Raw genomic sequence first — 25372 nt, forward strand, 5'->3', positions numbered from 1 at the left:
GCTATTCTTTCCTCCTTTGCTACAGTCTAGCTTGCTTCTAAATATGTCTGTTTGTATCGGGTTGAAAGTGCTTGCCGTATATGTGCGTTTCAGATCGCATCCTTCTGATAAGGTTTTTATGTTGCACACCTGGTAGGCCGCTTCTTAAACCCCTTTCACCCTCTATCTTGGTGTAGAAGGGCATGGCTGTGCTGCCGGTCTCACCTTTGTCATGGGGGCAGGTTAGCCTTAACATGGGCACACAGGTGAAGATCCCCTAGCAGTGAGCAGCTGCTCAGGAACAGAGATATCCACTCTAGCCAGGCAACCAGAAAATGAATTAAGTTGTAAAATGTTTACCTTCAGTAATCCAAAATAAGTTTCAGATGAAGATCTCCAACTCCAAAGCCTGAGTACTGATCAAGCTGTAGGTAGTAACTCCCATTTCCTCGGAATCAGTTGTAATACAATCATAGTATCAACTGAATATTTGAACAGCCATGAGTTTGGTATCTGTTTACATTCATTAGGAAAGGGCCAGTGAGCTAGCACCTTTGTATATAAAAACCTTGAGACTTCTTACCTCTTTATTTTCAAGTCTGTTTCAACAACTAGCCTCACCTACCCCAGTATTCCTTTGGAAGATCCATATTTGTGATGTGTCAAGTTTTCTCCAGCTACACAAAACAGGTTCTTCCAGGTTTCATTTCCCTTTTACTACAGGGAGCAAACTATTACTAACCCTATGTTTCAGGTACAGAGGTTGCTGTAGCATTCACACTGATTCGGGTCGTCAATTTGTATTCCCTATAACCCACAGGGCACAACACCAATCTGATTCAACATGCTTCTGTTACAACAAGTAACAGCCATTTTGAATACCCAGTGACTATCCACCTGTCTTGTCTTTGGGTTGGTTATATTAACATTGCTGCCTGCTTTTAGCATTCAGTCTGACAAAGTGCTTGTATCCAATTACATCTTTCCAGGCTTCTATCGGCCCACTTCCATGTTTTTGCATTTTAGCTAACTGTAGCATTTCCACAACAGTTCACCTCTGGCCTACCTAGCCGTATCAAGCAACACTTCGGTTATAAAGTGAATATGGCAATAATTATAATAAAGTGGTTGGTTGAAGGTTCCAAGGAAAGAGACTTTGCCCTGCTAATGGCTGTAGCTTCTGACAGCAGCAAGGCTATATATAGGTGTCCTGGAATGAAAGTTAAGCTCCAGTAAAACGCCTTAATTGAGAATTTTGAAAGACTAGTTTAGTGGTTCAGGTTAGCTGCTAAAGGACCACAGGGAACTTAAAACAAAGAGTAGCACTAGCTTCAGCACATTGAATGTCTTAGTGGAGCTCAAAAGCAAATGTAGCAGTAGGTGCAGAGTGGTTGGTGTCCAATTAATGTTCTCTTACTGGCAGGCAATTTTCAGGAACCCCCCGTTTCCAGGTTGGGATCTTTTGGAGCAGCTTTGGCTAGGGGCAGGGATTATTTAAAATTGCCCTGCCTCCCCTTTTCACTGGTGTATGCCTTCTGTCAGCAGAGGGCCATCACTTGGCTGCCATCTGCAAGATTCCATTAATTTGAAAAACTGGGTTACAGTAACAACTTTTTGGATATTAAGCCACCACCAACTCTCACCGCAGCCAGGGACCCAATTTCCAAAATGTAGCAGCAGCATTCATCCCTGTTATACTTTACATTACTTGAACTGTCCTGTTAGCAGAGTTAAACCACAAGTTAATGACACTTTTCTTTATGGCGTTTGAAAAGACAAATGTTGTGAATCATGTTTTAGTATTACTAATCATTTATCTGTTCTACGCCTCTTCTCACTGAGAGCAAAGCATTTTATATTCCTCTGGATTAGCACTGTAAGTTGAAAGGGCATTTAGAAAATCCTCCAGTGGACAGAGACCAGCTCTGCATCCTCTTGGAACCAGCTCCTGCAGAAAGACAAGACAAATCAACATTTACGTCACAAAAAAGCTGCCATTACAAGAGGCCCTTGGGCAAACAAAAATATCTTGTAAACTTTGTGGTCCTCCAGATTCTATTAGACTCCTAATAGTACCAGTCAGTGGTCAGAGATGATGGGATTTGTAGTCAAGTAACAACTAGAGGGCCAGAGTCCTGATATCCTGACATACAGCATCACTACTGCCAGCCTTGCAAAGAGAAGAGAGTTGCTTTAAAAGTTACCAAAAGTTAGCTTGAAACAGGTATACGATCCCCGCATTCCAGATTCAGTGATTTATCTGTTAACAGCCTTTGTATTTAGATGTTGTGCAAGCTAGAGTATGGAATTTGTCTCCTGCCCAAATCTCACTTGAGGTCCCATTTATATGTGTAACATCACCACCATGGAGTCTCCTACCTCTCCATTGTAGAGCAGCCGTATAAACCAGTCCTTGGAACGCTGGTAAAGTTCTATTGTCATGTCTGCTGCGTATGGAGGCCACTTGGAATCAAAGACCCCCAGAGCCAGTAGCAGTGCGAAGAGGGTAACATCATGAATAGCATACAGAGCAAGCTTTCTAAAATAAAAGAAGAAGTGACCAATAATTCAGTCTTGCTGATGACATACATTGTGTATAGCAGCCATTGCAGCTGCATTTTCCATTTACACTGAATCTCAAGTCAGTTGGTAGATGTAATAAGCTAAATTGAGAATTATCAGGGTAATAGCATTCCTTCCTCTGCTTTTTGTTCTGTCTTCCACATGCGAGCACCAAGTTGGTATTTGTTTATATGAAACTGCTTTTGTGAGCCAAGTTCTACATAACTCCCGTTTAAAGTTAGGATATTTACAAGTCACCTTTACCCAGTTAAAAATATATACACAAATCTTAAATGGTGCAATTGTCACTGTTCCATCAACTCCGGCTGCCCTTGATTTGTCCCATTTCCCCTTTTAATGTTTTTAGCTTGTAGATGCTGCTCAATGGGATGTTCTGCCAAGACCGTAAATACCAATAATCTACATACCTGGCCTTGATTTCAGGAGAGGAAGGGTTCATTGCCGCCTTAATGTTATTCTCTATTATATTGAGTAGAGGACCAACTGACATCTTGAGAGTCTCTCTAGTCAGAAATATAACAAAACAGATCAATTTTTTAAAAAATGTTTCTAACAAGAGTTGCAACATCTTTTAACAGTTCTAGATAACTGGCAGAACTTAATTGGAACAGGAGCAGGTTTAAAAGTAAAGGCTAGCAGGGACACACATGACTTGTCTGTACAAGAAGTCCATGTTTTAAAACAGAAGAGTGATCCTGTGTTTTGTCTTGCAGATATCCCCAGGCTTACCACCCATACCATCCCTGGGACTGCTCACCTTAAATTCAATTTTGTGACATAAAGGAGTGTGTCTATAGCCCTCTGCTCGATCAGTTCCATGAAACTCTTCAGAATAGGGCAACTAGGCAGATTGTGTGCCTAAAAGACAGCATAGTGTGAATTAAAATAACAACTCTAAGGCTGCAGTGACAAATGGCACCACTACTTTAGATCAGGCATGGACACGCATGTGCTTATCGTTAGATATCATAACATGGACATGCACTTGAACAAGTTGTGTTAGACAAGGAACTAGGCCATTCCTCTAAGTCTAAAGACGAAGAACAATGTGAACAGATAGATATATGAATAGTTATATTACTGTTACAATAAGCAAGTGAGTGATTCCCTTTAAAAACAACAACAAGCCTTTAGTTTTAACTTGGACAACCTGAAAACATCTTCATGTAGTGGACAGATTTCAGTTCAAGACATATGAATGTCTTGATTACCATTTCCTCCCATGTCTTATGTTACCTACTACAATGCTGGCTGCCACAGTCAGGCAACGTAATTACCTGAAGTGGCACAATATTAATTTTGTTTGTTTATTTAACAAATTTATATACTGCTTACTTCAAAAAGAAAGACCCAAGCAGTTTACAAAAGCAATATAAAAACCAAACAGCAAGTTACCATATATACTCGTGTATAAGCCGACCTTTCCAGCACATTTTTTATGCTGAAAAAGCTCTCCTTGGCTTATACTCGAGTGAGGGTCCCCTTTGCCACTGTCAGAGACGGCAGCGGCGGAGGAATGAGCAGCCTGAAAGCAGCCCTTTCTGGCTGCTCCTTCCTCCTCCGCCTTTGCCACTGTCAGTTTTCTGCTTGTTTGCCTGTTAGTCGCCATCTACACACACTCCGGCCCATCAGGAGGTTTGTGGTGTGGTGAACTGGCTTATACTTGAGCCAATAAATTTTCCCAGTTTTTGTGTGGTAAAATTAGGTGCTTCGGCTTATATTCGGGTCGGCTTATACTCAAGTATATACGGTACATTAAAAAATTAAAATATAAAACCAGTAATTTTAAAACAATTGCATAATGGGTCAGTGCATCTGGCTGTTAACCAGAAGGTTGGTGGTTCGAGCCCACCCTGGGACATCGGTAGGCAGGATTCCTGCACTGCAGGGGTTGGACTTGATGAATCCCAGGACCCCTTTCCAACCATACAATTCTATGAGACAGGATCAGAAGGACAACAGCAGGATAGGGGAAAGTTTACAATGAGGAACCTGGGTTTCATTACATTTCATTTCCTACAAGTTTTAAGTATTCAGTTCAGTTCAGTTCAGTTGTACAAAAATGGCTTTCAAACTCGGCTACAGGAAGCCCTGGGGTGGTTAGAAGCATCTCGGAGAAAGAAGCTCCATAACGACGGTGCACAGCTTTTTCAGACAAATCCATAAAGAAAGGGAGCCCTGAACGTTGAAAGCACACATTTTTATTGCTGTTAAATGCTTTGCTTTTACTGATTGGTAATTATACTGGTTTACCCAGCTAGAGCATTATTTTTCCTATTACAACATTTCTAGCCTACTCTATATCTATTGATCTCAGGATAAGATATAACAACAAAACAATCCTTGGCCACTTAAAAGCCTAAGCATCCGTAATAGTCATGTTCAGCATACAGTATTCAGTATTCCCTCTGCTGTAACCCCTTAAAATGTCTCGGCACGCAAGCTTTTCCCACATCCAGTTTAATCTTTAGTGCCAAACCTGAGATAAAGTGGAGTAGCAGGCCTTTGCCAATATCCCACCTTGGAGCACTTAAGAGTCTGGCTAGGTCCAACTCGGGATGTGTTATCTGTTCATATGATGCACTGGGGATCAATCTAATATAGGGAGCACAGATATATCCTAAGGAGGGAATTACAGAATTGGGCCCACCCCTGATATCATGCTAACTGCTTCATGTAACCTACTTCTGTGTCATCAGGTCCTAGGTAAGATCTATTAACAGAAATTCAGTCGATTAAATAATTACACAATCTACTTTGGAGATTTTCATAAGCAACAACAGCAAGAAAGAGCTTATCTATTTTGCCGGTGTAAAAGGCAACAATTTTTTTTGGGATGGAGAGAAAGATAAAAAGGAAATGTTAAACAATTAAGACAAAAGACAAAAAATGTGACATTTGAGGAGAGAGTTGAAGGAAGACACATAGTTTCCTCTCTTGCCAGAGCTGTCTTGGCCATTTTCCGATTTGCAACAAGAGCTACTCTGCGGAATAGTTGCTAGCACAGAAATGGTGAACACGTGGCTTCCATACATTGCTTGACTACAACTCCCATCATCCCTGGGCATGGGGTATTCTGGCTTGGGCTAATGGGAGCTGGAGCCCATCAGCACAGCTTCTCCCACAGACCTGCATGAATCAACTTGGATGGCTAAAGAAAACAGGCTTGTTCCTACGAAGGCACAGCGTACCTGTTCTGCAAAAATGTTGTCCAAAAGGAGAAAGAAGTCCGCCCCGTTCTTGCTGTCAAGGCCCATCTTCTCTTTAATGGTCTTCAGATCCTCCGCAATTCCTGGCTGCCGAAGCAGCACATTGGCCAGCCTCTCTCTGTCGTGGAAAAACGAAAGCTTCAGAATAATGCATAAATGGTAATCTGCACAAGCTACTGTGCTTGGATCCCCGTGCTTGTTAGAAGGGAGAAAGGAGTGCAGGGCTGTTTGGCTTGAAATGATTGCTTGAGCAATAGACAACTAAATGCATCAGAATTAGTTACAAAAAAGCAAGAGGTCTTAAGCACGTGAAAATAATTTTTCCTTAGTTGACTCGGATCATTTCAGGGCAAATAACTAAATAGCTCTTGCCTCACTAGGGAAGATGTTAATGACCAATGGCGCCCCAGATGTTGCTGGATCCCACCTCCCATCAGCCAGCATGGCCAGGAGTGATGGAATTTGAGAGCCCAGCAATATCTGGAAGGGACCACAGGTTAGCTGCACCATTGTACAAGAGTAGCCTATGGACAGGGGCACCAAGGTGTGTGTGTGTGGGGGGGTGCCGGCCATGGGCCAGGGCCATGGGGCATGCTTGCATTATGTGTGCATGCCACACTGATGTTGCACGGTCCCAGGCCCCTTGAATTGCAGGGACAAGGTGGCATGCTTGCCTACAGCCACCTTTGAAAATTCCTAATTTTGCCACAGCTTCCCTGAAAAGGAAACTGTTACTGATGCAGTTCTTCAAAGAGAAGCAGAATTGCATATGGGGTTGTTTTAGAATATAGTGATTATAATAGCATCGTATTGGCTCTGCCAGGAGTTAGGGAATTGGCGTTCACTCTCTGTCCCATGGGCTTTTGACACAAGCATGATCATACTTGCTTTTATTTGAGCTGACTGGGCACCAGTTACGCAGTTCACCGAATCACTAGAATTGTCAAGCAGCATATTAGAGAGCCCTTTCCCATCATAATCCCAGAGGAGCCTACAGCAAGCACATTAGCCGCTCCACAAAATGCAACCGGTCGCTACAGTATAAGTTTGGGGAAACAAATGCTATCATCTGAGCGGTTTAAATAGTCAAGCTGTGAGACACAGAAGTATGGTAGGCTACTTCATAAGTTTTCATTCCAACTGCTTGCTTTTTTAAAATTGTTTGAAAATAGTTTATTCACAACATAGTTGGACAACTGCTCTAACATACAATAAGAGCATGATTTGCTTTGGCTATTTTGTTCTCGTCTCGCAGTCTTACACGTCAGCAGCTTTTAGGCTATGGCTAGATCTCACACAGTCATTCCCTAAGGAGACTTTTGCAATGGCATAAAAGGTGCAGGGAAAGAGGCAAGGTAAGAATGGCAAGCCTGGGCTTGCTTCACAGAGGAACACTGGAACTGTTCTGTGAGGGATGCAACAAGCCAACCGCCCCCAGGAAGTCAGAAGGTGTCTTTCAGGTTCAAGCGTGTATGAAAGCTCAAACTGAAACAAGTGAAAATGTGCAGCTCCCCAGCCCAGCAAACCTTTGCATGTTGACTGCACAAGTTCCTGATAAAGATGATTCTGAATGCAGCTCAATCCTCCTTGCAAAAGGAGGAGCAGGGGTGGCTAAGCTATGCTCCTCTGCCCAGTTTGAACACTTCCCACCTGTTCTTTTAAATGCTTGAACAGGTCCAGAACTGTTCACAGGGTTTAGGGGAGCACATTGCTTTTGGCAATCAACTGATGCCATGCATATAATTTAGGTCAAGGTCTTCTGAAAGGCCTTGCTGCAATAACTACTGCACCTTCTGTCTGCACAATGGCACCAGACAGAATGTTTGTGGCAAGATACCTGTTCATGAGTTTCAGTCCATGGCAGTTCACCGGGTTGGGATAAAGGATTTCAGAGTCTGCTTCATCTGTAACTATGGTAATGGGTCCTGTACAAGACAAAAAAAAACCTTGAATGCACTTGCAATTCATGGTTTAAAGTTTCGGGCTGTTAAGAATTAATTCAAACACATCTTGTACTGATTTAAAATAGTTTATAATCCTAGGACAATCTCTTACCCATCTCGACCCTCATTTGTGCAAAGCTCATTAGGGAACTTCCCCTGCACTTGGGAGCATACAAGTCTATGCTCCCAATTACATTTGTGCTTCAAGTAAACATTAAATCATGCCTGCTCTAATAAGGCAAGAGCCCACTGTGCTAAATGCTCAGCAAAGCACACTTATTAACACATGCCTTCAGATACTTGTTGGTGATATATTCTACTCTTACACAGAACGACTTACACCACATGATTCTCTTACTTGTAACTTAATTTACACCACAGCATGCCATTATCTTAATCAAAGCAGTTTGTAACAGCCACCGTTGTAAACATTGGGGTTTACAAAACCAGAAGTAAGCGCAGCGCTCTTCCCTTCCTAATCATTTCCCAATAATCAGGTGTAACACAATAAGAGTTTCTGCAAGAAATAGTGGTTTATGCACAAATGTTTTGGTAGCAGAACTTTGCAATTTACTTAATCCTAGTATCAAAACTTTTGAGATTTAACTTGTTTGTTCCATTCTTCTTCCTGGTCTCTGTGCAGCTCCACATATAAGTTTGGTGCCTGTTCAGAGCAGCGTTTGAGAGCCGGGTCGGTTATCTGTGGCTCTCTGGATGTGGTTGGGAACTCTAGCTCCCATCCGCTCCAGCCAGCATGGGCAATGGCCGGGGATGGTGGGAGTTTTAGTCCAGCAACATCAAGAGGACCCAAGTTACCCATCTTTCTCTAAAGCTGGGCAACTAAAGGTTTTGAATAGAGGCTCATTCCGAACCCTCAAGGTGCATGGCACAAGCAGTATGGCCATTGCCTTCCCATTTAAGTTTTGTTCTGGCTGCCAGTTTGTAGTATCATTTCGAACCTTCTCCTTAGGAACATAAGAAGAGCCTGCTGGATTAGCTAAGGGCCCACCTAGTCCACAATGGCTGACCAGTTGCCTATGGGAAACCCTCAGGCAGGACCTGAGTGCAACAGTGCTCTGACCACCTGCGATTCCAAGCAAATGGGACTAATAGCTGGGTCAGCCTTCCCCATGTTTTGAACCACAACTCTGATCATGGAAGTTGGGAGGAAGATAGAACTAGCCAATTTCCTTTTCTGCCCCCCTTTTCCTTCTCATTTTTTCTCCCTGCTTTGTCTCTTTTTTTGTTCTGTAAATTTTGCATTTATTTATTTCAATAATATTAATAATATACCACCCCATGCCCAGAGGTCTCAGGGTGGTTTACAAAGTCAAAATATAAAACCACAAAATACATAATCAAAATAAAGAATAACAACCCAATACCCCCCCCAAAAGAACACATTTTAAAAGGGCATAGAATGCCAATCAAAGGCCTGGTTAAAAAGGAACGTTTTTGCCTGGTGTATAATGAAGGCGCCGGATGAACTTCCCTGGGGAGAGCATTCCACAGACAGGGAGCCACTGCAGAGAAGGCCCATTCTCGTGTTGCCACCCTCCAGACCTCTCAAGGAGGAGGCACATGAAGGAGAGTCTCAGAAGATGATCTGAGAGACTAGGTAGGTTCATATGGAAAGAGGCGGTCCTTGAGGTATTGTGGTCCTGAACTGTGTTAAGGCTTTATAGGTCAAACCAGGACTTTGTATTGGAGCCAGAAGCTAATTGGTAGGCCAGTGCAGTCAGACTAGGATCAGTGTAATATGCTCAGACCGTCTTGCTCCAGTGATCAACCTGGCTGCTGAATTTTCCATCTCCTTCAGTTTTCAAGGGTAGTAGGGTGCAATGGGCATGATGCAAGTTGTGCTGACTACGGGGGTCAAGCTCTCTGCTGTATCAGAAACTTATGATCGATGTTTGCCCTGCCTGGGTAAAGGGAGGCATGTAGAGAATACCTGCATGCATTAACAAAGGTCTGTGAAGCAGGCGTGCAGCAAGAAGTATACTTGTGGGAGCAGCAGGGGTCTGGGCCCTTCTGAGGCCAGCTCTGCAACATGCTACTAGCTCCTGGGCCTGATGCAGTTGCCACGGTGAGCTCACCTACTGAAAACGTTCCCAAAATGATGCAGTGCATGAGCTGCACCCAATTGCATGACTGCATAAATAAAAGCCCACCAACACCACAAACCTTGCAAACTACATCCTCTACCCTAGGAGTTGCAGCAAGGGAGCCAACATAGCACTCCTTTTCTGAGTAGTCACCAGTTCCTTCTAAACGTGAAATTCCTCATTTAGAGTGCAAGTGTAGCCTATCAGAATCCACTAGGGCAGTGTTTCTCAGGCTCAGGTCCCCAGCTGTTGTTAGACTACAACTCCCATCATTCCTGGCCATTGGTCCTGCTAGATAGGGATGATGGGAGTTGTAGTCCAACAACAGCTGTGGACCCAAGTCTGAGAAACACTGCACTAGGGTATGGCATAATAGACAGTGATAAACAGAAGAGCCAGAAAGAGAACAGTGGTGTAAAGGGCAATGATCTCTGTTAGGAGAGAAACTCCAAGGCAGGACTGCGAACAGAGGAGCAAGGAGCTCCCCTTCATTGCTGACCTTCTTTCTGCTGTTGGAACAGCCCAGCTAGCAAACACCGCGTGGACTCCAGATTCCGAACAATGTTAGTGGAACGGACACTGAAAGACAGAAGGCAGCCAATGAAATGGGAGCACAGTGGGCTGCTCCCTGTACAAACTGACACGGGGTGGGACTTGAGGGGTTTCAGCACTCTGAGCCACCAATATGGCAGTACCAAGCACTGCTATCTGTTCTAGCTGGAGATTCTTAACATCAAACTGAACACAGTGGTGTGAGGGAGAAAGCAAGCGAGGACTTTGGATGAAACTTTGCTAAGGCTTATGATGCCGTGTGGGCTGGGAGGGAGCGGAACAGTCAGCAGGAAGAGCAAGAAAGCTGTTAGGAAGGAAACTGGAGTGTTCAGAGACTCACAAGACCTCAGAAGGTTTGAATGCTGGCGAGAGGAAATGGGTCTCCTCAATGTAACGCCTCCTTAGCCGTTTCCCCAGTGCAAACGTCTGCTGCATTCCTACTTTGGTCAGCTGGCCTGCATTCACTCCGCCCTGGGAAGAGAAAAGCTCTGTTGAATGGCTGAAAAAATAAACGGAGATGCAACATTTCCAAAGGAATACATGTTGGGTCACCTTCAGCACTGTTTTTTTGTAGCTTTCTTCGAAAGGAGAATAAGGTCTTGGCCCACCAGCCAGGTTCGTTACTGTGTAGTCAAACTTTGTTTCGGCAGGCGTCTCCAAAAGAGCAGGGTCCCATACCACCTGTTCCAGAAACAAGGATGAAGGAAAAGAAAAAGCATTTGAGTAGGCAACTGGGACCTTCAAGTAGCTAGAAGAGGTTGACAACCCACTACTGTGGAAAATCAAATTTATTTCAGTGGGCTTAGAGGCATGGCAAACTGCAAGCTTGGTGCTAAAACATCTCATTCAACGCTCAGGCTGTGCTGCTGCAAGAGGAGCAGGCAGTGACACATTTTATAATCTTCTTACTCCAGGATTTTGAAATATACAAAAACATCAATGTAGGCATACTTCCTGGGTGTGCCCATGCATACTCTAATGTCTTGAAAAAGAAAAAGTGGCTGCAGCCTCAGCAATGTTTTACAATGGCAGTAGGCAGCACTCCTACTCCCGTGTTTGGAGAAGCAGTCAGAGCATGGCAAGGCCATCTTGGCTGGCTCTGCTTTGTGTGTGTAACAAGAGGAGGAGCAGGAGCAGCGAATAGCTTGTTCCTCTGTGTCATTCTTAGACTTCGTGGAGGAGCAGGAGTGGGGTCAGCCCAGGAGGAGTTTTGGGTTTGCTTTGGGGATGACTCAGAAGCCATAATGCAAAGTAGTGACAATGGGACGGGGAGGGGCACAGATGGGCTTGTGGACTGGAGTCTCTGTGTGCTCACCTGTGTCTCCATCCCTTCTTTTTACCCCCTCCCACTTCGCTCTCCCTTTGTTCGGCTTCATAAGAACTGTGTTTCAATTTAATTTACTGGGTAAGCACATCCCTAATGAAATGTGCTGCACATGCCTTATGGACACCAACATCAGGAAGTCTTGTGAAAATGGATCTCTGCAGAACTGCCAGGGCTAAAATACTATATCCAACTATTTTGCTGGTTAAAAAGTCAAGAGAGGATTGCTTGCAATTCTTTTAGTCAGGGTTACAAATACAGAGAACCAAGTCATGGTCCTTGCTCAATGCCGCAATTATAGCATCACCTATGGCAGGTGTTCCTACCCTGCTCAGCTGATTTGTGGAGGACAAAGCTATCAATGGCCACCAGCTATGGAGGCTATATTCTACCTCCACTGCCCGAAACAAAATACCTCTGAAGACCAGTTATGTGTGGTGAGAGCACTGTTGCACTCAGGTTCTGCTTATGGTACTCCCACGGGCATCTGATGGCCACTGTGAGAACATAGTGCCAGACTAGATATGCTTCATCCAGCAGGGCTCTTAAGTTATTAAACAGCTGGTCCTCAGAGGAAAAGCTGGTAGGCTCCCAATCCTTGCCCTATTCCAAGCACTTGCCTTTGGAAACACTGCAACACAGAAAATACAAATGAGGCTTGCTCTGGACTGTTTAAAATATCAGGGTTTCTCTGTATTCATCCTAAGAAGCATATCTGCCATCAGTAGTTCTTGGCCACTTCCCCACAACTTACACTTTAAAGTGTATGAGTTTAGGAACTTTAAAAAGAGCAATCTCAATTTCTTCACAACTGCACTTCCTACTGATTTAGGTGGTAAATCTGCCAAATCTGTTCATCACCAGAAGTTATCACAAGTTGCTAGGTAGAGCCAAGAGAGAAACATGGTGCATAAGGAAAAATAAACACAACCATTAATTCTATTCCAGCTACAAAATCAAGAGGAAATGCAGGTGCTGGGTAAGTAGTTCATAAACTGGGTAAGTAGAAGTTGCAATGCCTTCTCTCATCACCTGTTTATGAAAGACAGTGACACAAACTTTGATCTGGTTGAAGCAGAGTGAAAAATTTCCAAATCTGACTATACAGCCGCTCTGAGCCTGGCTTTGGCTGGGGAGGGCGGGCGGGATATAAATAATAATAATAATAATAATTATTATTATTACTATTATTATTATTATTATTACAGGCTGATTGATGTTCACTGCTATCCTGCTCTAATGCAAATGCATGTTTATGCATGCATCTCCTGAAGTTAAAAGGGCAAGAGGCAAGCACCCCAATCAAATTATTTATAGTACTTGGTTAGTTAGCCTATGGGTTGGTAACATTCAAGATAGGAGGAGATGCACAAAACAAGGCTAGAGAATTAGCACTATAAATGAGTCACTATTCTTACTCATCAATAGGCACATAACATACATGGCCAGTGGTCAGGGATGATGATGGGAATTGTTGTCCAGCAATGTCTGCACACTCCCCATCTCTGGCATACAGTTGCATTTACACCTTCCAGCGCTCACAATTTGGGGCTGCAGCACCCAGCTGGTAATGAAGGAAGCATCTCATTGTTGACAGGCAGCAGAGCAGCCCAAGCTAGCATACCCCACCAGTATGAATGGCAGGCATTAAGCAAGTGACCACAATAGAGTTGACCTCACATGGAGCTCACTCCCTTAGCTCTGCGGCAGCCCACATTTTAACATAATTCCCACGTTTGTTTCCATGTTCTCTATGCCAAGGCACTCTGGGGCAAATATCCACTTTATCAGATTGTGGGTTGGCAGTATAAAGGTGTCTTATTGCTGTACCTTCTGTACTTTGGCCTGCGTTCCGCTTGGTGGCTACTGGCACTGAGCAAAGCCAAATTTCCCACCTATGCTTCCTTCACCTGCTGCCTCGTGAAAATGCCCACACTGACAGCCCTGAGCTAGAAGCTCAGCAACCTCTGCTGCTCCTCGGACCACTTCCGCTTCCTCCAACCTGCTCCTGATGTACCAAATGGCTTTTTAGGTCAGCTGGGGAAAAAATGCAGCACCTTCTTTAGGAATTGATTGCTGTTAGCACCAGGAATTTCCAAGGCCCAGGGCATCATCGGCTCCACTAGTATTTCTGCATGAACATGCCTGATAATTATTTGGCAAGCTGCTGCTTTTCATGCCAATTTACAGCACTGGGTTATAAATACATTTTTTAAAATCACAGGTGCATAATACCTGGTAGGGTTGTTACAAAGATTAGTGAGACAATGTAGCAGAGATACTTTTAACACTTAAGGACACAATATTAACATGTTCTTTTACCCCCCCCTTTTTTTACTACTATCACAACCAGGCACCCCCAACTAGCTGTTTCCCCCCAGTTTGATTTTGGCTGAGGCTTGCCTGTGTTGCCCAGATCCAGGGGCAGCATCAGAGGGGGCGGTACCAGGGGGCTCCACTCAAAGCCCCCACTTGCTGAGCCTCCTGGCCCTCCTTTTGTCATTGCCCACCTGCCCTCTTAGGAACAGGAAAGTTGCAAAGCATCAGCTGTTCATGCAGGAAGTCCCAAGTTCAACCCTGGGCGTTTCCAGGTAGGACTGGGGAAAGCTCCTGCCTGAAGCATAGCCAGGGTGGACAACGGATCAGCGGTCTGACTCTGTAGATCTTCCTAGCCAGCAAACAGCGAGAAGAGCAAAAGGGACCCTTACCTTGTGCTTCCCACTTGGGTGATTGTGTGGATGGGTGTGTGCGCGCGCACGCATGCAAGTGAACAGACAGTGGGTGTGTGGGTGTGCTGGGGTGCTGTCTTGAATAAAATATGGGGGGCAGGTGACCCCCAACCCCATATAATTGATCACAAGGCACTGCAGGCACACATACTATTTGAACCACAATGGCCATCAACTTGGGGGGCAGCCACCTCAAATATTTTATGGGGGGGGGTCAAATAATCTTTTACTTACCTAGGAGTTGGCACCTATGGTGGGGGGCAAGAAGCCAAGAGGGGTCGAACCAACCCAGGGAGGGGTATATTGCTGAAAGGCGCCCCCCCCAAGCTGATGCTTCCCCCATGGCCCTTGTTTTTGGGAAGGGCCAGAGGGAAAGGGAAGAGGCATGTATGCATTGACTGCATCATTTCTGCCTGGGGTTCAAGGCGGCATAGATGGTTTCCCCTCTCCCCATTTCATCCCGACGACGACACTGGGAGGCAGGTTCGGCTGGACTGAGGGACTGCCTGGCCCGGTGACCCGCTGGTGGCCGAGTGGGACGGCGAGCCCTGCTCTGCCAGCTCCGTCCCTCTCCTTCCACCCCTCACCTGCTCCACATCGGGGATGGGTCTCAGCGGAGTGCGGGCGCCGTGCCGGAAAAGAACCTGCACCAGCTTGAGCTCCAGCGGGTCGTCGTCGCCGCCGCCGCTTCCGCGCGGCGCTTTGCTCCTCCTGGGCTCGGCCAGGGCTCTCCTCTTGCTCGCTACGCAGTACGCCAGGGTGCCCAAGATGCCTACGCGAGCCCACAAACTCATGCTGACGGAGCGAGGCAGGTGGCGCGGGACCCTCGCAGCGAGTCCGAGAGCGGAGCAGCTCGCCGCTTGCGCAGCTGCCGGCAGAGTTGCGAAAGCAAAAGTTGCTGCTGCTGCTGTTGCCTCACGGGAAACCCGCCTTCCTCTTGCAGCGCTGGCGCGAGGAAACGCCGAGGCTCGCGGAACAGAGACCTCCTCCCTCCTCCCCCTTTTCAGCAACGCCGCCCGGGTGCAGCAGCTCGCCGGCAGGAGATTCGGCGCCACCCCCAGGAGGACCCTGGGAAATGCGGTTTCTTCAGCCGGGCGCCTGCCCCGACCAGGAGCCACCAGAAGACTACATCTCCCAGCGGGCGTCGGGGCGCTCTTTCCCAGCCGGTCACGTGTATGGCGTGGGAGTTCCCACGGCCGGGCTTGTGAGCATGTTTCAGCCGGCGAAGTGGGAGGACAGCTTTGCCTGCGGGCTTAATCCGCCCTCTGGTTGGTCTCTGCAGCAAACATGAAAGGCAGTGGGATCTGAGAGATGTCTCGCTTCTCTCCCCAGGACCATTCACTGAACCCATATGGGCGATCTTGCTGTACTCGTCTTATTTATGCTCTCCCATCTTGCTGGGTTTTGCAGTGTGTCCAGTTTTCAAATTATTAGTGAATGCGTAGGGCACTTTATTCTGCTTCGTCCAGTTAGCTGCCATTCCTTGTCTCTGGGAAGTTCTGAACACTTTCAGCCGAATCCCACGTATGTAAGTCCAAATTTGTTGAGTGGAATTTACTTGCATAAACCTTTTCCCAATGATGGGGAGGGGGAGGAAATGCATACTGGATTCGCAAAACATTTGTACGTGCTTTTCATAAATATAGATTTATAAAGAATTTATTTAAATAGGAAAACAGGACATTTCACCACAGTGTGGAAGACTATGATCAACCAGCTGTGCAGGTGCTAACTGTTGATGAGCAACTTCCAAAGTCCCTGCTTTCCATTCTTAAGGTTATTGTGCAGATCGAAACTGACTTGTTCTCAGTGGCTCCAACTGAGATGTATGGGTCAACCTGTATGCGATGCCACTGAGAGAGTGGTGAGTTGTAGGACCTATTCCAGATGCTGGGCTCACCAGAGGCAAGAGTTTCTGCAATATACATGCCTGCCTATCATAATATGAGCATTTCACCCAGAAAGGAATAATGCTGGCTTCTCATTTGATTATACTGGCATAGGCACACACACCTGGCAGATACAGTATACTTCTGAATACCAGTTGCTGGAAACCACAGGAGATGAGAGTGCTGCTCTGCTCAGATCCTGCTTGTGGGCTTCCCATAGGCATCTGGTTGGCCTGATCCAGAAGGCCTCTTCTTCTGTTCTTCTGCATGCATTCAGCATGATCTAAGCTCTTGTCAAGTCAGAGGAATGCGTCGGTACAACCATTCATACTCACACACCATATATATTGCTCCATGACACTCTGACTTGCCAGGGGCTTTTCACAAATCACTGGGTGAGTGGCATGGCATGGGTGTGGGCAGGGTGGCCCAAGGCATTTTGCCACCTAGGGCAAAAATGCTCCACTCCCCTGCGCTGGAGTCAGCAAACTCAGTAAGGATTGTCAAGAAGAAAGTAATCTTGGCAGGAGCGGAAGTGTTCATCAGAGCTTTGCTGCCAGTCCCTCTCTGTTCTTAGAGGCCAGGGAGACCAGTGGTAAATCTGGGTCACGGAACTGGGGTGCCATGCTTTGAGGGATGCTGCCTGAGGCAGCTGCCTCATGGGCCGGGCAAGGCTCTGAGTGGGGACTTACCAAACCAGACTACTGCTCTCCTCTCAGTCCTTTTTGGAAGGGACAGAGGATAGGAACTAACTGTGATGGCCTGGGACTCGGGCTCGGACTTGGAACCAGAGCAGTCTCAGTCCACACTGGATCCTTTGCCTCAGGCAGCATCTGAACCAAGTCTGGGGCCTGATTCTGAAGAGCCCCAGTCTGCACAGGTTCCCCCGCAACAAACATCAGCTGGGCCGAGTCAGGGGCCTGAGCCTGCCCTGGCTCCAGATGCGGGGATTACCTCGTTGCCTTCAGCTGGGCCATCACTTACAGCTGCTCCACTACCAGTTGGGTCAAGAGAGGCTGAGGCAGCCTCTGGGTCTAGTAACCCACCGACATCTCCCGAGCTGCAGAGACTAAGGTTTGAGAGAAGGAGAGACCTGAGTACTCACAGGAGGAGTGCTCGCCTTCGGGCGAGACTGGGAGGTGAGTCACTGGGGGATCAGGACCGGCCGTTACCCAGACAAAGATAAAAGGCTGTTGGACCCCGCCCCAGGTTGCAGGAGCAACATTGCTGTTTGCCAGAACCTGCCTGAGACCCTTTGCCTGACCTTGCCTGGTTTCCTGCCTTGTGTCCTGCCTTGGTCCTGTCGGACTGACTCCTTGCAGAACCCTTGGATCCGGGACCGAACCTGGACCACGTTGCTCGAGTTACCCCCGGGCCCAGCACACGAACCCAAGTAGAAAGCTACTGCCTGGCTTTATTTATTTATTGCATTTATATATCTCAGTTTTCCTCCCAGGAGCTCAAAGTCATGTTCATAGTTCTCTTCCCCATTTTACCCTCACAAAATTCCTGTGCAGTGGGTTTGGTTGAGAGTGAGTGGTTGGCCCAAGGTCACTCAGTGAACTCCATGGCCAAGCAGGGATTTGAACTCTGATATTCCAGATCCAAATCCAACACTCTAACCACTAAACCACACTGCAGAAAGCTTTTAACTTAGCTGGTCCTGTCACTGTGCAGAGGACATTCCCCGCAAACCAGAGGCTTTTGGGATGTATTTTCACTTTATGCGTTCTGTGCCTTTATCCATTCTCTCGCCTTTTCCCCAAAGCCCTGCTGCTGGTGTCGAGGAAAGGAGGAGGTAAGAGAAGCAGTAGTATCTAATATGAAATTATAATGTGGGTTTGCATAAAGTGTTCAAAATCTTTTTGTCCACTAGAGAGCAATAGTGGGATTTGGAAATGGATTGTACTGCTCAATAAAAACCCTTCTGTTGAGTAGAAACCAAGAGTGGAAAGCAGTTCCTTCTCCTTTTAAGTGGTAGAAAACAAAGCAAGATTTCCCATCCAGCCAAGCTGGGTATTTCATGGTTTCTTCATTTAAGCAGTAGGCAAACTGTGCACTGTAACAAAATGTTCCTGGGTTTAAACCGAATGCCCCAGAGAGAGGGGTGGGGGAAGAGGGTGTCATGGGGAAAGAACTAGATAAGGAAAGTAATCTATCTTCTTGTCAACAGGCAATCATAAAAAATATTTAACAGCTGACAGTTCCTTGTAAATAATATTTTATCAATGCAAAGCAGTTCTACTCCCGGGTTCCCTTCAAAACCTGTACATGAGAATGAGGGGAAATAAGTGATGGTAGATAGCTACCAGGCAGTGGGAGGGTGCTAATAATTTGGCACATTGTAGTGGCAATAGACCTATAAGCAGTCAGAGGTGCATATGGGGACCAAGTATGAAAAGTGTGTGTGTGTGTGTGTGTGTGTGTGTGTGTGAGAGAGAGAGAGAGAGAGAGAGAAAGAAATTGATCTAGTTGATGATGGGAAAGCAGTGCAGAGTGTGTGTGCACACATTCTGAACTAGGCAAGTTTCTCAGATAGTGTGTGTATGTGGAGAAGATCCAGCATTTAATCGGAAGAGGTGCACAGTTTCACAAATATTGCCTTGAATGGGTCAGTATAATTGGTAAAAAACATTTATAAGCCCTATGGCACTTTAATTGTGAACCGTTTTATTGTGACTTCAGTAAAGGCTGAGCATTTCCACCTGCTCGGCTCCATTAAGAAGCTATTCTATAGGCAGTTGCCTTCAGGTGCCTGCCAAAGGTATTATGCCAAAAGGAAAGTAACTGGGGAGCCCTCCAGACCGTTCTTTCATCGCGGATGTTTCTGCAACATGTTCTTGACACAATAATACTGTATTAGTGGTGGATTTAGTCTTCTTTAGGTTGTTCTGCAATGCTTCCCCAGTGCTGCTACATTATTTCTACCTGGAGGGGATATAGTGCAACAAAAGTGAGACAAAAATGAAATGGGGTAGTTGTGATATAAAAACTTACAGATTTCAGCAGGAGGTTAATGAATATGGACTGATCAGAAACGTAGCAATGTGACCACCCCAAAACTTTGGCAGATTCAGACAGTATTGAAAGTGGGATCACAAATAATCATGAATGCCCAATAACAAGGGTGCCCAGAAGAGGTCCTTGGTACTTCTTCAATGGTTACCCATCCAGGCACTGACCAGAGCCAGGCCTGCTTAGCTTCACCAAGAGTGTTGGCCTCATGTACCTTCAGACCTGGGAAATTTGTAAGTGAAGGAACTATTACAAAGACACCTCAAAATTCCATTGTTTCTCATCCATTTCTCAGGTAGCTGGGGAAGATTACATAACAATATAGGCGTCTCCCCACTTACACTCGTGTGACTTGCGCATGGCGCCGTATACATATGGCACTGGGAAATAATTAAATAAATCAATTTAAACTGCAAAAAGGTCAGGACTGTGGGGAAATGGCTTGAAAAGAGTGAGAAAACTGAAAAAAATGGCCTGAAAAGAGTGGGGAAACATCTAGTAATCCAAAACATTTTGGGGTACCAGTCTACTTGTCTACTTCTGAATCACAGCCAGGCACTTTGAGGTAGTGATCTACCCCATTTGTTGTTACTTACACATTGTCCTTCAGTGATGAGGAAGACTGAGAGCCACCATTCTTGATAGTCTGGCGAATGCTGCTGGTTTTTTAAAAGGGGGTTTCAAGGTTTTACAGGCTTTTTCTGTGGTGTTCCCCACTATATGCGATTTCACATATATGCCTGGTACCCAAGAATGTAACCCCCATGCCTGTATATTCAATCTTAAGCATTTATTTGCTGTCATAAGTTTGTTCTAATGTGTAATGGTGTTGAAAAGCCTTCAGTCATTTTAAAGGTTTGAAAGGTAGTAGACTCCCGCTGCTGCTACACCCGATAAGTAATTGATGTAAATAAAGTTTGGTACTTCTATGTGGACCATGTTTCTCAACCCCTTCTGAACTGCTTTCTGTTTCCATTGCCATCCAACTACTGGACATGAGTGGGGATCCAGCAATGGATAGAGAGGGCTTTAGCCTTGTCTTAGGGATCATGGTATGCACATTCAAGACATTGCTGGTCTTCCCAGCTGTTGCATGTGTGTTATTTTCAGAAGCTCAGTAATCCCTGGGGGGGGGGGGTCATGGGTGGAATTGTGTGAATATGCCGGGTAGCTGAGGTGCAGAGGCTCTGGGAGTCCCTAAGGCAAGAGCATTTCAAAGAGATGATATCAATTTGCAGCCTAGCAGAATATTGAAGAAAAGAGCAAAAGATTGGGTAAGAGTAGGCATGACTTTTTGAAGGCAAGATGCTGAAGAAGAAAAAAGAGGTTGCAATCCTATAATACTTTCCTGGGAGAATGTCCCATTCAACTCAGTGAGGCTTCTGAATATAGACAGTGCAAATCACCACTGGAATGCGTAGGTTCCTTCCAAAGGGCTGTAGGAATACACTGGATTTATGAATGGCCATGAGAATGCCTTAAATTAAACCAAGGGTGTGACCCATTTTGAGTTTTGTTTCCCAACAGCACCTGTCTCTCTCTTAACAATATCTATTTCCCTACTTCTGAACATATTTTTAGCAGATATGGCTCCGACTGATTTGAAAGATGCTGCAGATTATAACGGTGCCTGGCCAAGACAGCCAGAATAGTTATGTTTGTCAAAGTTTCCATTATAAATCTCCTTTTTTTGAAAGGTTTATAACTTCTCGTTCTATTTGTAGCTCACAAATACCCTCTTAACTTCTTTCCCTCTCTCTTTCTCTTGCTGCGTTCCTGCCCACTGATGGTTATCAATTAGGCTTGAAATGGGGTTTTCTGAAGTTATCAGGAATTGTTTGGATGTCACCACCTTTACAATACATGGTCATCAGACAATGTCAACTGGGCTTTTCTGCCAAGCAGACTGCAATTGGCAGCAGGTTGGTCTCCCCAGCCATTAGATGAGGTGAAGCCCATGCCTCAGGTGGCAAAGTCCCAAATGATGAAACGAAATGCGCCAAAATGACCCTGTTCTTAGGTAACCCTGAAAGCACCCTGGTCAGGAGGCAGGTAAAGGCTTGGTTAGGCAACTGCCCAAGAACTAGCAGTAGAAGGTATTATGAGCTTCATTTTCCTGAAGGTGTCTCTGCCTCAGAGAGACAGACGTCTTCCTTCTTCAGGAGGAAGTTGCACAAAGAAGGGGGTGCCCCCAATCCCCCCCACAGGAAGGAGACCTTTAAATGTCCAGCTTCTGAGTTCCAGAAAGTCCCCTTTCCCCCCTTTCTCCCCCCAGTCCAACCCACCTTCTTCAGTTCTAATCAATTTCTTCCCTCCCCTCTATTTAGTACTTTCCAGGTACCTATATAAATTTGAACTAAATCATACAGTTGAACTATGGAGCTCATTTCCACAAGAGGCAGTGATAACCACCAGATAGGATGGCTTTAGAAGAGGATTAGACAAATTCATAAGACTATCCACAGTTACTAGTCATGACTGCTTATGTCTTGCTGTCAGAGGCAGAGCGCTTCTGAATGCCACTTGCTGAGAACTGGTGGTGGGGAAAGTGTTGTGGTGCTCAGGTTCTGATGGCAGGTGTCCCTTGGGCATCTCACTGACCACTGTGAGAACAGGATGCTGGTATAATGGCCTGGGACTTGGGCTCGGACTCGGAACCAGAGGAGTCTCAGTCCGCACTGGATCCTTTACCTCAGGCGGCATCTGAACCAAGTCTGGGGCCTGATTCTGAAGAGCCCCAGTCCGCACAGGTTCCCCTGCAACAAGCACCAGCTGGGCCGAGTCAGGGGCCTGAGCCTGCCCTGGCTCCAGATGTGGGGACTACCTCGTTGCCTTCAGCTGGGCCATCACTTACAGCTGCTCCACTACCAGTTGGGTCAAGAGGGGCTGAGGCAGCCTCTGGGTCTAGTAACCCACTGACATCTCCCGAGCTGCAGAGAGTAAGGTCTGAGAGAAGGAGAGACCTGAGTACTCACAGGAGGAGTGCTTGCCTTCAGGCGAGACAGGGAGGTGAGTCACTGGGGGATCAGGACCGGCCGTTACCCGGACAAAGATAAAAGGCTGTTGGACCCCGCCCCAGGTTGCAGGAGCAACATTGCTGTTTGCCAGAACCTGCCTCAGACCCTGCGCCTGTGTAGTTGCCATTGATTTCATGGGTTTATGATGAGTGTGCATCCCCCTCCTCTCTCTCAAATCATTTCTGTTTCTCTTTGAAGTTCTTGGCTTAATTCTGAATTCCGTACTTGCGTAGCTCAGGCTCAGCAATGGCATTTGGGTCTCAACAGCTGATCATCAGACAGCTTTAGAATCAGTGCTACAATAGTTCAGAGTGGGGTGGCGTTCCACATTAGGAGCATAGGAAAATCCATGGGCAGGATCCCCAATTCAGCCCACAAACCAAACAGCCAACTCCAAGTTGCTCCTAATAAAAGATTTAAGAAGGTTTAAGGTGGCCCCACAATCAAATCTTCATTCTCCATAAAAAACAAATCCATGCTATGCTCTCTCCGCAGTAATATTATTATGTGGGTTCCTTATCCAGTCTTCAGTAAGTGGCTGGAAGCAGGGAAGCAGAAAGAAGGTCCAGCTCTTTCTTTTGCTCCGCGAGAGTGAACATAAACCATGGATTCCCCCCTTCCCTCCGATCTCATAGATCTCTCTTCTGCCACCTTAAATGAAGAGAATGCAGCCCGGTAGCAATGGATTGGGTTTGAATTTTGCTTTGCTTTTTGAAATAATATGAGAACTGAAACAGAGCCATTCTTCAAAATTCACACTTATCTGAACTTTGCAATGCAGTTCTCCAACCAACTAGTGTTTTAAAATATGCCTTATATTGGGTCAAATTGTGCCTAAAATGAATTTTTTTCTCTAAAAAATAGCACAGAAATGCATTGCATCATGAGAAAATGCTTGCAAAAAGGAGTGCGCCAGTCAAAACTGCATACAAAAATGTGTTTATTAGAAAAAATATATATGCACTAAGGATTTGAAGAATTTTCAAAAGGATTTTAAAAAAAGAAAATCCACAAACTGGTGCAGAAATAATGGGGAACATGAGAAACCGAGAGAACCAACATTTACAGAGCCTTCCATCCCTAGCCAACTGTCTGGAATAATCCAGAGTTGGACTGGACGCTGGGGCTTGATTGAGGCAGAGCCTCTCTGGAAGGAGTTACAGTGCTGGGAGTACCAATCCCAAATGTCTGTGTCTGTCCTTGAATTCTTCATGTGAAGCAAAATGGTCAGCACAGCCGTTGAGGTGTGGGGGCTCACCTTGCTTCCCAGTGTTGTGCATCACTGCTGGTTAACGAGTGGAGGGAAAGGCAGCTGGGAGTTCAGAGTGGTGTGGTTGCCCTATTGGATGTACTGGATTGGCTCCACCTCTGTGTACGAGGTCCTCTCCAAGTCACATATGGAGATATGTATATCCTCTGCATCATTTTCATTTTTGAAAAGGAGTAGCTGTACAAGTCTCATAAAGACCTAGGGTATTGCAACCAATTCTAGGCCAAAGGTGAGGTACCTGTGGCCCACAAGTTGTTGCTGGACTGCAATTCCCATCAACAACAGTAAGTGTGGTCAGTGGTCAGGGATGATGGGAGCAGATACCTAGAGGACCACAGATTCCCCATTAGGAGTGCTACATCTGGATTTTTAGGCACTGGGTTTATAGGCACTTTGTTGGTGAGCTGAAAACAGAGTCCCCAGATTGTCTCAGTTTATAGTGCAATTCTATAAATCTCCCTGTGCTCCCTATGTTAGCATTGCACCCCTGGAGACATTTTGGACATATGTAGGATTCACAGTACTTAGCTTGGGAAAGGGAGAAAGGGAACAGCACTAACAAGAGTGCAGAGTGGAGAATGAGAAAGGGAAGAATCAGACTGCAGTCTGATTCTTGAAAGAAACATTGTGCTTTTTTAAAAAAATTAAACCAGTGATGTTGCTTGCGGGCAAAGGGTTTTACTATGTTGCGTTCAGTGGTGTCTTGAACTAAGACAACTGAAGATCCTTTGTCCCTTGTGAAGACAGGCCACTGATCAAAGCAACAGGGTGTAAACTTTACATAACTAGCATATTCCAAGCATCTGGATGAGGTCTGGCTCTGCCTATACCTTTTTTAAATTGTTGTTGATATAAGATGTGTTTGTGCAGCACATCTGATCTTCACAATATCCCCGTGCACAGGGGCTGCAGTCAAAGATCCTGTAGGGCTACAATGGGCTGCACATTTGCACCACAACTTTCTGATGTCCATGCTAGGGTGTTCCAGTGGGGAAGGCACACACGTTTTGGGGAGTGTCTGCCTGAGTGTTACAAACAGGAGTGCAACTCACGCAGGAACACAAACACTTCCAGTGTGGAATCTGCATATCTTTCAATATCTTGTGTTGAATCCAAAGTTGGGTGAGCAGACCATTCAAGCAATGGCTCTTTCTTGTCATTTCCTCAACCTTTCACCTTGCAAGAAGCCTCATTGGACAAATGGGGGACCTTCCTGATAGGACTTCAGTGAGAGGAGAGGAGAGAATTTTTAAAAGTCTCACATGAGTGGAAAAAGTCACCCTTCCATAGCAGTCACTTCCACCACATCCCATGCTATTCAGGATGGTCCCCCAAACCTATGGTGAGACTTTTGGGTGGATATAATAAAGGACAGGAAAGACCCATAGTTGTCTTCTGCTCTCTGTCTTTAGGTCTACCCTGAATATAATGATATGTCAATGAGCCTGAGCTTGGGATATACCTTATAATTATACCGATATGTTTTCCAGTTCATTTCTGCTTGTATGCTATGAAATGCTAGAGCTGTTTAGCAAAATGGAAGAACGGTTTGACGACATGGTCTCTGGACATAGGGATTTTTACTATAATAAACTGCTGTGTTAATGCAGAAAACTAACCAGGCTAACTTGCTGGAATTTCCTCCTACCAAATACAAGGCCTTTCTAGTAGTTACGATTTTTGAAGGTGAAAATATGGGGCCACAATTCATCCACCGTCTGAAGCTTTATTATGTAGCGTTTTAAATTTTCCCATCT

At 45.6% G+C, this 25372-nt stretch overlaps 1 protein-coding gene across 1 annotated transcript; it reads right to left on the bottom strand.

Moving 5' to 3' along the window:
* Window positions 1-1723: 1723 nt before the first annotated feature.
* Window positions 1724-15446, bottom strand: ACP6 (acid phosphatase 6, lysophosphatidic). The gene is made up of 10 exons (XM_082220772.1): window positions 15012-15446; window positions 10924-11052; window positions 10712-10842; window positions 10319-10398; window positions 7609-7696; window positions 5754-5889; window positions 3320-3420; window positions 2970-3065; window positions 2359-2518; window positions 1724-1927 (listed from the first exon to the last, which is right to left on the bottom strand). The coding sequence occupies exons 1-10, from the start codon at window positions 15216-15218 to the stop codon at window positions 1814-1816; spliced, it is 1242 nt and encodes a 413-aa protein (XP_082076898.1). The 5' UTR covers window positions 15219-15446; the 3' UTR covers window positions 1724-1813.
* Window positions 15447-25372: the final 9926 nt, after the last annotated feature.

Source organism: Podarcis vaucheri (genome assembly GCF_965113315.1).
Source record: "Podarcis vaucheri genome assembly, chromosome: 4".
NCBI lineage: Eukaryota > Metazoa > Chordata > Lepidosauria > Squamata > Lacertidae > Podarcis > Podarcis vaucheri.

What these genes read in the sequence shown, in the direction of transcription:
- ACP6 (XM_082220772.1), bottom strand. Translation starts at nt 15,218, where the DNA reads ATGAGTTTGTGGGCTCGCGTAGGCATCTTGGGCACCCTGGCGTACTGC. An exon ending in ACAACATTTTTGCAGAACAG is followed by an intron (nt 3,421 to 5,753) that starts GTACGCTGTGCC and finishes GCTGTCTTTTAG; the next exon opens with GCACACAATCTGCCTAGTTG. An exon ending in GTCACAAAATTGAATTTAAG is followed by an intron (nt 3,066 to 3,319) that starts GTGAGCAGTCCC and finishes ATTTCTGACTAG; the next exon opens with AGAGACTCTCAAGATGTCAG.